The 12984-nt window shown below is 42.7% G+C and overlaps 2 protein-coding genes across 7 annotated transcripts in view; one reads left to right on the forward strand and one right to left on the reverse strand.

The window, feature by feature from the left end:
- Positions 1-5241, forward strand: part of DOP1A (DOP1 leucine zipper like protein A) — a 48810-nt gene extending 43569 nt beyond the window's left edge. For 2 of the 6 annotated variants that reach the window (XM_031057110.1, XM_031057113.1), the window contains 3 exons: positions 436-565; positions 2472-2531; positions 4647-4952. In XM_031057110.1, the coding sequence (XP_030912970.1) occupies positions 436-565; positions 2472-2531; positions 4647-4952 (496 nt within the window). Of the gene's footprint in view, positions 1-435; positions 566-2471; positions 2532-4646 lie in introns of all 6 variants that reach the window. The other 4 variants (XM_031057111.1, XM_031057114.1, XM_014307065.1 and 1 more) reach the window with 3 other exon arrangements.
- On the reverse strand, positions 5233-12900 carry PGM3 (phosphoglucomutase 3). The gene is made up of 12 exons (XM_005421160.2): positions 12641-12900; positions 11763-11947; positions 11378-11445; positions 10942-11075; positions 10595-10790; positions 9611-9768; positions 9123-9206; positions 8399-8497; positions 7968-8084; positions 7693-7815; positions 6799-6972; positions 5233-6202 (listed from the first exon to the last, which is right to left on the reverse strand). Exons 1-12 carry the CDS (start codon positions 12842-12844, stop codon positions 6116-6118), a joined length of 1629 nt encoding a protein of 542 aa, XP_005421217.1. The 5' UTR covers positions 12845-12900; the 3' UTR covers positions 5233-6115.
- Positions 12901-12984: the final 84 nt, after the last annotated feature.

Genomic DNA, 12984 nt, shown 5'->3' on the forward strand with positions numbered 1-12984 from the left:
AAAAAAAATGAATTCAAAACAATTGGCATTTGCTGGAGATCCTGGGAATGAGAGGCCACGAAGGACAAAAGAAAGTATTGTGCCTCTTCCTTTACACTTCACACTGGTGACTGTGTGAGGGCTGCTGTCCTGGCACAGCTCTGTAGACATTTGGTCACCCCTAATTATCCTGCAGTTTAAAAGACACTCATGTGAATTTTGGAGACTGGAAGAATTTGTGCACACTGTGTCAGATTGTGCCCTGTAGTATTTCTAAATCTAATGTTGAACATTTTTTTCATTTATTTTTTCTTTTGACGGTTGACTTGGGTTTCTTTTTCCCTCTCTCCGTCTCTGATACTTCACCAGATTTCCTCATCCACTCATATTTTTGATTGCTCAGAAAAGCCTGCATGTTCAGTATGGATAACATCTGCTTGTGTTATCTCATGGCAGGTATCGTTGGGCTTTTATTCCAGAAGCATCAGATGATTCAGGCTTGGAAGTACGAAGACAAGGAACACATCAGAGGGAATTCAAGCCCTATGTGGTGCGCCTGGCAAAGCTGCTGCGGAAAAAAGCAAAGGTATGGTGCTTTTTTCTTTTGCTTTTCACTGAAAGGTTTCATGTACCATAACACACAGCAGTGTTTGGGTTTGGATATTTTAATTTTTTTTTAACAATGAAGAATGGAAACGATTTTTTCTGGTGTAGGAGATTCCAGCTGGAGGAATCTCAAGTCAACATCAGAGAAAAAAGACATGTAAGTATAAAAAACAAACAAACAAAAAAAGCCCCAAAATTAATCAAACCACAGAAAAATTTATAACCTGCTATGGTCAAAATTATTATGATCACTGACTTTGGTTTTCTAAATTAAAAGTATTATTTAAATAAAAAGTAAAATATGCTCCATTATCTGATAATAACATATACACTTGACATAAAATCACTTTCAGATAGCCAGTCATATATGTAAATGCTAGTCTGACTACCTACTTTTTTGAAGTAGAAAACCAGTTTTGTTAATAACAATCAAAAATTTTAAAAAACCGTTGCATTCTTAAACATGACAGAAGTGAGAGTGTTGAGACTGAGCAGAGGGGAGTGTGATGAATGGAAGAAGGCAGAAACAGTTCTGGGGAAATCTTGGCTGCACAGTTGGTAGAGTGGGAACAGAATGAGGGTTGTCATTATGTTGGTGCATGGGATGTATTAAACCCCAGTTTGTGGGGTTGGAGGCCTGATCTGCTGATGAAGCCGATGGAAGCTGGCCAAGCCCTGTCCCAGGGAGATCCCTTCTGCTGCCTCAAAGTAAGAACTGTCAGATATTTTTGCTGCTCTTGCTGTGAGGACAGAGCCCCCCTGGGGGTAGTTCACTGGGAAATGTTGATGGGTGAGCCAGGGAAGCAGGGAGGAAGTGCAAAGCCATATGGCAGAAAGTTTTGAAGTTTTATTCTCAGGTTTCTCTGTATAGATGGCTTTGTCAGGTCTGTAACAGTGGCAGCTTGCTGTAGCTACTGCATTTACAGTCTCTAATGTCTTCAGTGAGTAAAGGAACTACTGCTGAGATACAAGTGGCTACATTAAATTTAGGGATCACTTAGTTGCAGGCATATCTGAATTATTGAAGCAAGGCTCACAATTATGGGGGATAAAACTAGTGTCTGAAGCATATCTGCATTTTGCATTTTATCATTTTTTTGAATCATGAAGATGAGACTAAATTTCTCTTCTTGCATGTATAAAGAAGGAATGAGTCTTAACTGCCTGCTCCTCAGGCATAGCCTCTAACCCTGCTTTTCTATGTAGTATCTGTTAGAAACTTTTCACGCTCCAAGTAATCTCTGTGCATGAGTTTATACATCCCCTATGTGATTTATAAATGTACATGCTGCTGGTAAGTACTCTATGCTGAGATAGATGCCTGAAGTCAGGACTCCCACAGTATGCTTCAACAATTCAGAAAACTTTTTGGAATTTCTGGAACCCCTTAGTCATGGCAGCAGTTGCACACTGAACCATAGGTAGGTGTATAATGATGAGATAAACATGAGATAATGAATATTGACTTCAGGACATTTCCTCTTCATGCAGAGGAGAATACTATTACATATAGCTGTGGGGTTTTCTTAGAAAATAACTACAAAAATGGAGTGGATCCTTATTTTCCTTCAGGGCATTCTGACTCATGTTTAGATTCATGTAGTATGGTGTTGCTCAAGCTCTGTTATCTGAGGGAAATGTGCTAAAAACCTCCTTTGGCAGTGCTGGAAATAAACAGAGGCACAAAGTGACAGTGCTGGTTTTCTCTAATAGTGTCTTGGCCACTCTAGCTTGAGTCTGCCATTTCTGGATCACAGACTTGTCGGGGTGGGTGATGTTTCTAGCTGAAGCACAGCACCCAACCAAGCAACTGCACGGCCTTCACGGCAGAGTATTCTTCTCATATTTGAAATGCAGTCTGAAAGTTCTCCTCTTTCCTTCCACAGGACAAACAGGAGGACTTTAAGACGGTGGTTTTGGAGGGAATGGAGATGGCCAAGCATCAGGTGAGGGTGGCCTTTGATGCTTGAGTTGTGAAACAAGCTTGCCATAATAATACCATCACCTTAAGGCCCTGGTCACTATTTAGCATTCAGTAAGAACTCGAGAGAAATCAGATTTTTATAGAACAAAGCTGAGAGAATTTTGAAGTGTAAGAACCCTTATTTTTATAGATAACTTTAATTTAAAAAAAATGAAAAGTTTTAAATTTGGTTTCCTGTACAAAATATATTACAAAAAGCTGATGTTAGTTCTAAGAAGAATTATGATTGCAAATCATTATAAAATTAAATTGTAAAGAGATTTTTGTCAAACTGCAAGTGTGAAACACAATCCCTGGTTGGTCTCCATCAAATTAACTGTTGTTTTAAGCATCCATGGAATTAGTGATGTTTGCTTAGCCAATACTGCCATGAGGCAATGGCTTGGACAGGTTGTATTTCACTGCTCAGAGCTGGAATTTGCACATGCACCCCATTTGGTTGGCTGCTGTGTGACACTGACACTTGCTGTGTGCTGGGGGCACATCCTGTCACCACTGGGTAATGCTAAGCATTGTACAGAAACAGTATGGAAGAAACTTCTCCTCCTTAATACAATTATAAGTTTTTTAAGGAGAAACTGTAAAAATTAGTAGCATCATTTAAAGAAGGAGGCATCAACAACGGCTTTTGTGTTGGAAATTTAGTCTTCCCGTTGCTGTGGTGTGAGCCTTTCTTTTCAGAAGACTTGTTAAGCTCAAATAGTGGTCTCCTGTGCCAGGGAGCCAAGCCACCAGATACATTCATACTGAATTTAAACCTAATTGGGGTTTGCAAAATGGATGCCCTGTAGGCTTCTCAATTGCAGGACAGTTGCTTCATTTAAAGGGCAAAGCCTGTATTTGTTTAAGTATCATGTCTTGAAAAGAATCTATTTGCTCAAAGGCTGTGCAATCAGTGATCCTTACCTTATCCTCTGCTCCACTGCTGTCCTTTCCCCTTCATTCTTCTTTCATTACCAAGTGGACCCCCTGCCTCAGCCACAGGTGCTACCAAGGCAGTGGGACAGGGGTGGATCCACAGGTGGCTCTTCTTGGTGAGGACTTTTGTGCTTCTTTTCTCCTTCCTTGCAGAATAAAATCCAGTACTGCTGGAATTCTCCTTCATGGTAGAAGCTCTCTGTTGTGGTTTGTCAGGAACAGTACAAACAAGGTGTTTATAGTGGTGATAGTACCTTAGTGTCTAGATTTGAGTATGGTTTTTGACTCAGAGAGAAAGGAAATAGGGAAGAACTGTATAAGAACCTGGAAGTTGGTGCTCAGGTACTTCAGCATGCAGATATTCAAGGCAGCCCTAAGCAGGGTTACAGCAGCGTGCTGCTGCTGGTGGGCATCTGGCGTGTGACTGCTGCCTTTGCTTGTGGGGTTCCCGAAATTCTTTCCTTTGATATTCCCCCATGAAATGGAAGGAACATAATAACTGAGTTCTTCTGAGAATACACAATGAGAAACTGAGCCATTTTCCTTTGAGAACAACTTGAAGTGTTACTCAGAATGTCTGTGTTATTTGTGATACTAATAATAGCACTGCTTTTTGCCCTTCCCAAAAACTCTGATCTCAAGCTGCAAAGTGAAAATGCTTTGGATCTATTTTAACCTCCTCGGGGGTTTATCATCACTGATGCTGGCAGTATGAGCTGGTGAAGTGAGTGTGTGTCACCAGACAGGAGCCTGCTTTGGAAAGCAGCTGAAGTAGCTCAGAACTTCAGCTGTCACCAGCTTGGGCCATTTGTGTTGCCCACAGGATGCTGCCTGGGAGCAGCTCCACAGGGCTGCGTGGTGGGGGCTGCCTTGCTTTGGGACAGCCCTGGGCTGAGGTGTTGGACTCGAATGCTCACTGTGACTCTTCCATGAGCATCTGACTGCCACCTGTACACTCCCAACCACTGCCTCTGCAGGCCATGGTGAGGGGGAGCAGAGGATCTGCTTTGGAAGCTCCACTTCAGCATTGGTGTGTTTTGTGGATAGGACAAATGTTTTTGGACTTTAGAAAAGTACTATATTATAAGTTAGGCTTTTGTTTTCACCTGTGCTTTTCCTGTTTTGTCCTGCATTATTTCCCACATCTCTGTATTTGCAGAAAAACCCGGAGGAGGATGGCTCAGGGAAAACACTAAGCTGGGAACCAGGTCACTTGCTTTTAACCATCTACACCGTTCGCAGCATTGAGCAGCTCTTGCCTTTCTTCAATGTACTCAGCCAAGTTTTTAACAGCAAAGTCACAAGCAGATGTGTTGGACACTCAGGGAGCCCTGTCCTTTACCCCAACTGTTTTCCAAGTAAGGACATAAAAATGGAGAACCTCAAGACCTTCTCCAGCAAAGCAAGACAGAAGATAGAAGAAATGGTTGAGAAGGATTTTCTTGAAGGCGTCATAAAATCATGAACCAAACTGGTACTACTCAGCCTATATGTAGTGTAACTATCTAAATGAAATACTGTATCTTTCCCAGTTGTATAGTATTCTTTTCTTATTTTGTATGTAATGAAATACTTAATGTTGTATTTAAGTTAAATATTTGTAAATAAGAGAAGTTCTGGATGTGGCCTGAATCAAGTTTAAATATTGGTGGCTCATATTGATTATGGTGCCTACTATTTACAGTAAATGTTTTGTTGTCTTGAGTTCTGTCTTTAAAAAATGAAAAAAAAATACAAGGTGCACATTTTTTCAATTTGTTTCCAGTTTATTTTTGTCTTTTTTTTTTAAAGATCTATTGGAACTTGTGCTTATTTAATAACCTGTGAAATGCTATTATGGCAGGAGTTAATACAGGACTACAATGAACTGTTTGTCAGAGGTAGACACCCTGAACCAAAGTATGCCAAGGAGGATACTGGTGTGATTAAAACATTGCATCCTGTTGGCCCAGCCCCTTCATGGTGCTGGGGAGCAGTTAAGGCCACAGCAGACAAACTTGTCTCTGTCCCTTCCCTCTCAAGTGTGATTATAAATACTATTACTGCAAATCACTTTCTAAATCATGTCATAAAGTATCTAATGAAGATAATATTGCAATAATAGATTATTAATTGCAAATATTCTTTTTCATTATATTGTTCCCCCCTCAAAATGAGGTGAACTGAATCTGAAGACGAGTGAATGCCTCTGTCTTACACTGTTTGCCCACAGCTGATTGGGCTACTGGGGGGAAGGTGGGGATGATGATCCTGCAGCAGCCACTGTGAGCACAGTCACAGCAGAGCTCTGGTCATGCAGCCATGGCCAGTGCTCTGAGGGTGTGGGTGTTGAGTTCAGGCACAATGTGACAATGAACTAAGCTGGGGCAGGGAGGGGCAGAATTCCTTCTGGACATGGCCATGGCTTGTCAAGAAGTTAGACAAACTCGGGGAGGGGAACATCAACAGCAAGAGCATCTCATTAAGAGGTAAGTTGCTAAAGGAGGTAAAGAATAAGCAGAGTGATATTCCACTCAGTTATGATCAATCCTTGCTACTCCCAGGAAGGGTTGGCTCTGTGCACAGCAGCACATGGTAAAAAAATTGATATTAAAAGATAAGGGAAGTTGTGTGCTTTAACTCCATTCATTATATAGGCTGGGGTGGTGCTCCTTTTCCACCAGCGAGGTGGAAAACAGCCAGGCTCACTTCATGGGCGAGTGCATCTGCATTCTCCTGTGGAATGTTGGAAAAGTTAGTTATGCTGCTATCAGCATCAGAAGAATAGAGCAAATACATGATATTATGGCAAGCATTTTCCTGGAAATGTTGTGTTTCCTACATTGCTCCACCAGCCACTGCCATCATGCTGGCAGAGAGAAGCAGGTAGGAGCATGTGAAGTGGGGAGAGCAAGACCACTGCTTTTGCTGTCACCTTTAAGTTCAGATCTGAACTAACTTAACAGCAGCCAGATCTTTTTTTCTATTTTGCCTCTTATGAAATTGTGTAGTTAAGGACTGCTTTGGTAACTTTCTTCTTAACCCTGAGCTCTCAGAAGGCTGGTTGTCTTTTCAAAATCATCTGGTGTTAAATCTGCCTTTATAAACATTTATATTTTCATTTTGAAGATAAACATTGAGAACATTAAACATTACTTTTCTAAATAAAAGAAAATCCAAAGTGACTTTTTGTGATCACAGTCTTTTTTCCAAATTAAGCATTTGTTTAGTGTGATTAAGTGACAAGTATGGAAGCAGACTTCCTTCATCACCCCCTGCTAGGCAGAAGATTGTTTAATGTGAACAAGCCCATAAATGAGTCAAGCTCTGACCTGTGTGTCTGCTTCAGCATAGATCCTGACGACGTCCTCTGTTCCCGACGGACGGACAAACGCCCGGGACAGTTTGTACTTCTTCACAAGGGCATCAATTTTCTCCTGCAGCCCCGGGGGCGTCAGTGCTCGTCTTTCTGCATCTGTTGTGTCAATAACACGCCTGTCTGCCACCTGCAGAATCAGAAACAGGATAAGACAAATTCAGGGCTGGCTGGATTGTGCTGCCTGGAGAGGAGTTCAGTTTGGGAGCTAATAAAGGGCTACTCAAACACTTGGGGGCTCCAGGACCCCTGCAGCATCTGTTAACCAAGGCTTGAGAGGTGTCAGCTGCCCCTTTTTAAAAAAAGGGTCAGTTCTGAACATGCCTTCTTGGTCAGCGTGAAGTGAAGCTACAGCTTCTCTCAGTAGATCAGAAACTTAAATAGTTTCCTCCAGTTCAAACAGAGCCCAGAGCTTCTGTACTGTGTCTAACAGAATGCTGCCACATGGCACCTTCTGCTCAAGCTTTGCTTGAATGTTGGAAAGGATACAGAAAAGTGGCACAGCAAGAAAAATCCAGCTGTCCAGCAGGCAGAGGCCTTAGAAAAAACAGGATTTTTCTAATTTGAAAATGGAATTTTTTCTTAAAATTTGAAGAGTTTTGGTCAGGTTTTTCCATTTAACATAGTTGGCTATTATTTAATCTTTTTTAAAGTCGTATTTCTATTTTAGTCCAAGTGAAATTCTTGTCCCTTCTCCGGGTTTTTTCCCAGTTTCTTTGGCCTATTTCTGCCCTTTCATGGTCTGTTTCAGCTTTGAAGTAAAGCTTATCAAAATGTGTACAGGCAAAAGATGCTGTGAGCAAGCCCCCTGAGGCCGCTGTGGCCTGAGCCAGCGTGGCTGGTATCTCACCTGGACCTTGAGCAGCCGATTGGGAAGGTCGGTGTAGAGGGCGTCCCACTGCTGCACGCTCAGACCCTTCAGAGCCAGGATTGCCTCAATCACCAGCATGTCCGACACAGCATCGCCAACAGTCTGCCAACAGGGAGGGAAAAACACTGCAGCAGGGAGCACAGGGAGCCAGGACTTCATCAGGAACCTTCCAGCAGTCCCCAGCAGCAGCCTGACAGGAGCTCACAAACTGGCTAACCCTGCCAACACCGTGCTCCAGTACTCTCAGTTTTTACCTGGTTAATCAGGTCAATCATGTTTTCAAGCATCTTTGCTGCTTCTCTTTTCTCATTATCTTTCTCTTCTGTTACCAGTTGTCGTATTTTAGTTTCAGCAGCTTTACTAAACAGTACCTACAAGAAAAAGATAAGAGCTTGTCAAGATGAAACCAGGATATATGCAGTAGTGAGGACAAAACTTTCACCATCTAAGCCCAAATAGCCATCATTAATGTTTGCTACCATGAATTCCCATCCCTCCACAAAGCACAGAGGAGCTGGTGGCAATGCTGTGATACAGACAGGAGTAAACAAGTCTATTTTCAAACAAGGAGAAAAAGTATTGTTTATAAAACTAAGCAGAGAGTGAAAAGACCTCCTTCTCCAGGTAATTTAACTAAAATTTTGTACATAGTGGCTGATCATATGGATTACCTGCTCATACTTACTGTGCCATGTCCGTTTGCCTCAAAATAAACACCCACATCAAACTCCTGGGCCTTGTGGTGCAAGTGTTTCACTCCTGTTTTGACACAGTGCACAGGGACCTGCAGCCCAAGGGTGTGCAGAGAATGACAGCAAGGTTACAGACTCTCCTTAGCAGGCTGGAACTGAGCACCAGCCTGCAAGGACTGTTACAAACTAACCCCTGTTTCCTGGCCACTGAGGCCCCTGAGCTAAAATGCTCCACTATTTCTACAGATCAAATTAAAAAATATTTATTCCTGTGAGAAATAAAGGCTAATTAAAGAAATAAACTCCAAACCTAGAAAAATCCAACTTAGTTTCTAGCTTCAGGGAACACACTAAATTCACATACAAACAGAAATAATACCTTCTCTCAATTCCTGAACATTTAGCTTGCTGCAGAAAATGAATCAAGGTATCAAGGAGCCTCTACTCACTCACTTGGTTGCAAAGCTATAAAGTCCTCAGTCTGTTTAAGTACCAAGGGATTTAATTAAACATTTTTTAAATTAACAAAAGCCAACTAGAACATTCTAAGCCGTGCTCTCTTGTGTCTCCTTTGCCACCTAGAATTTAGTCACTACTGGAGGTTTGAAAGAGTAATTTATTTTTGCTGGATTTTAATTTTCCTAGCAATCATATTACAGAAGCATTTACTTTTAAAATAAAAAAATGTAAACTACCTAGGAAAAACATGGAGAATACCTTCAGTGTTTCCTGGAGGTAGCGTGTTGAATTCCCATTGGCATATGCTGTTTGTACCACTGCCATCTTGAAGTTCTGTTTCACCTGAGCAAACCAATAAACCAAGTTTTACTGTCCAATAGGCACACAGCCAAACAAAATGGATAAATGGAAAGACAATCAGAACTTTTAAATGTACAATTAAAAGTCCTGGGTACTATAGGGAGGCACCAGCTCACTGAGAACTTCTGTAGCTTTAAAACAACATGAATTCTGTTGAAGTATTTGTACATCCCGTATTGACTTTTCTTGGGTTTGGCTGAAGCAGTTCTTCAAGCTTAGACTTTCCAAACCCCTTTTTGGCCACAGCAGCGAGGTACAGGACTGATCTCTTTTTAAAGCTGGTTCACTTCAGGTAGATGTAGAGAGACCACATACCAAGCAACACAGCTTCTATTTTATACTTTAAAAATTAAAATGCCAGCATTCATTTCATATGTTAGAGTTACCTTGGCAAGAAGTTCTTTTAGGAAGATACTAATTAAAGTTGCTATTTTATCTCCATCGATCAGGTGAAAATGGCCAGCTGTGTCCTTATAATAATAAACAATTCTATCTGCATCACCATCAAATGAGCAGCATCTCTCATTGGGCTTCATGTCCAGCCCTAGTGCACAGAGTTACAAATACAAGTTAATGACAGGAAAAGAAACAAAACCACGTAATTTATTTCAGTGAGTGATTAGGAAAATACATTTTTTTTCAGAGCACAGGTCTGCACACAAATGACTCCACTCAGGCACAGTTAAAGCCAGGATCCACACAGGAGGCACAAGCATCCATCCCCAGCAGGTCCTGCCACTGTGCCGCTCCCAGCACTGCATTTCTCCAGTACACAACCAGCGGAGTGGGAAGGCGAAGCAACACCATAACCTGGTGCTCAGATTTGGCCAGCAGCTGCAGTGAGAGGGTGCCTGTCCAATGGAGAACTTAGTTTAGCCTCACACAATCTCATATCCAAACCAGCCTGCTCTCCCAGTGCAGGGCTTTGCTTTTATACAATTCTCAGAAAATGGACTGAAATCTTTTCCTCACTGGTTTCTGTCAATGAGTCAGCCTGCTGGCACCGAGCTGTTAATTAACCCAGCCCTTCTGCAGGAACCCGGAAAAGTGTTTCTCCATAATACAAAGGGGAGTAAAATAAATAACACTAAGCCAGTCCTGACTGATCTTTGGACTCTGCCAGCTTAACATTCAGAAGAGACTGCCAAACATATTTCAGCCAGTCAGTGAGATGCTGTGTTCCCCCAGCAGTTCAGACTAACACAGAGATGTGCCAAACCTGGCCAGGCTATTCCCTCTTTCCATTGCACAAGGAGAACCATTCATGCAGTCACTTAGTAAGAAACAGGGAGCTCCACCTACCCAAGGATGTGGACCCTTGCCAGACCCTGCAGAGGAGGTAAAGCAACATAAAATTACTGATCACTCACCTCCAGGTGGTTTCTGGTGAACTTTCACAAAATCTGCACCACATAAGTGATTGAGTTTCTCCTTGGTTCCATCATTATATATGTGGATTAGCACCTCTTGTGGAAAGTAGGGTTTCATTTCTGACAGTTTCAGGGCTCCTACTCCATTGGCACAGTCAATCTTCAGGTGCCTCTGAAACTCTCCAGAGCAGTGAGACTTAGTGCAAGGGAAGAAGGGGCAAAGTGAACTGTTAGCCTAGAGAAACCACACCTGGAGCTGAATTAGAAACTTCAGGCCCAAACAGGCTAACAAACAGAAGAGATTAATTTTGTACATTTGCATGAAGAAGACAACACCTACTATTCACCTGTTTTATCAGTTCCATAAAAGCTTTGGAGAGTTTTTCATAATAACCTTCCAGTGTTGCTTTCCCATACTGCCCTTGGGTGTTTTGACAGCAGACCATGTAGTGGAGCTGTGGTGTCGTCACCAGACCATAATCTAGTGTGAAATAAAAGGAGCAATACTCAGAATAGAATTGCAAATTAATTGCTGCTTGAAAGTTTTACAGTAAACGGACAAATGCAGTATAGGAAACACCTATGGAATTTTTCAAGTTGTCTTATGAAAACATAACCCTCCCCTGCCCTGCCTTGCATTAAAGCCATACAACCACCCTGAAATAAAACTGTCACAAGCAAGGATGGAAATGTGTCTGGGCTGTTGCCCTAGGGCTGCATAAAGGAGTCACATTTACATAAAAATACTTGAAATGAGTTTAGAATTGCAGAAGTGTAACCTACCATGGTACTGACCACCTAGAACCTGGATACCATCTATAACTGACTGGGACAGCTTCTTGCTGCTTGGCCTGGAAAACAACAAGGACATCTGATAACCCTGGCAAAGGCATTTATCTGTGGACTCTATGGAAGGAAGCACATATGTGTGGAAGACTCTACAAGATTCCTGCCACAAGATTTAAACGCACTGTGAAGAAATCCAAACCTTTCTCTGCTGTAGGCAATTCCCAATAAAGTTTGAAATCCAACACCCCCAGGGATTGCAGACACATGTAAAGTGCTGGGCACAGGTGGACACCACACAGTACCCACACAACTCTCCTGAAGACAACACTGGTACTTCCATAAGAGCAGGATGGATATAGCTACAGCCTTTTGTCATTACCTGGTGTCTCTGCCAATAAAAACCGAGGCATCTTTGTGCAGGTTCACTGCTGCTTTTTGGCAGATCTCAGTTATCACCTTCTGTAATTCCTGCTCCTCTGCATTTGCTAGTTGTGTGGCATACTCTTCCCAGGAAGGGTGCAGCATTTCTCCAAGAGGATCAACCAGCTTTACACCATTGTCTTCCTTAGCAGAAAAACAAAAGAACAAAAAATAGTAACTCTAAAAGTGGGGAACTAATAAAATCTTTTTGAAGACAGACAACACATGGTTCAGTCGCATTGCTTCTTTAAAAGTGGAGAACTTCTGGGATGCAATAGCATAGCTGTTTATTTAAACCTCCAACAAGCCCCCAAAGAAGCACTATAACAAGCATATTGAGTAACCAACTCTTTCTCCTTCATAATTTTGGTGTGAAATTCATCTGACATTAAAATTACATAAAAGGAGATTCTAATAACCTTCAATGCTCCACAGCAGCTAAAGTCTAAATGCCTGATTTGTAATCGCTGCATTTGCATGTTCATTTTAAAAACTTACAGATTTTACCCAAAGGTTTTTCTCTTCTCAATGTTACTTCTAGCTCCCCAACATTACAAAGTTACATTGCAATATGAAATGCTTCCTGTGTTACACCATTTCCACATGAGAAAAAAGTGTACAGGGGAAAAATAACTTCAGCTAGACCAGAGGCCATATTTACAGGGAGAGGGCTGAATGCTTTAAGCAGGTCCCAGAGTCTTCAGGGTCTGGTCTCTCAGTGCTATGATGAGATTGATTCCACCAAACTGATCACATCCTTCCACCCTTCTACCAAAGCACTTCACATCATCCCACCGCACCGGTGGCCTGTTTGAGGAGAGGGCAGTCCTTCCTTACTTCAGGGTTGTGAGACGCCGTGACCATGATGCCGATGGTCGCTGTCACGGCCTTGGAGCGGAGGGCGGCCAGGAGCCCCATGCGGAACACGACGTGGTCCAGCTGCTGGGCCGCGCTGCGGAACCCGGCCGTGCCGTAGTGCAGGGTCAGCCCGGCAGGCCGGGGGTGCAGGGCCGAGAACTTCCTAAGGGCTTCGGAATCCATCCCTGGGAAGGAAGCGACACGGGTGGCAGTGAGAGGGGACAAGCGGCTGGGAGCCGCCTCACGCTCCGGAGGCTGCGGGGGCCCCGAGCGCTGCCATCAATGCCCGGGCACCAGCACCGGGAAGGAGCCTCCACGCCGCC

The sequence above is a fragment of the Geospiza fortis genome, unplaced genomic scaffold (assembly GCF_000277835.1).
Source record: "Geospiza fortis unplaced genomic scaffold, GeoFor_1.0 scaffold190, whole genome shotgun sequence".
Classification (NCBI taxonomy): domain Eukaryota; kingdom Metazoa; phylum Chordata; class Aves; order Passeriformes; family Thraupidae; genus Geospiza; species Geospiza fortis.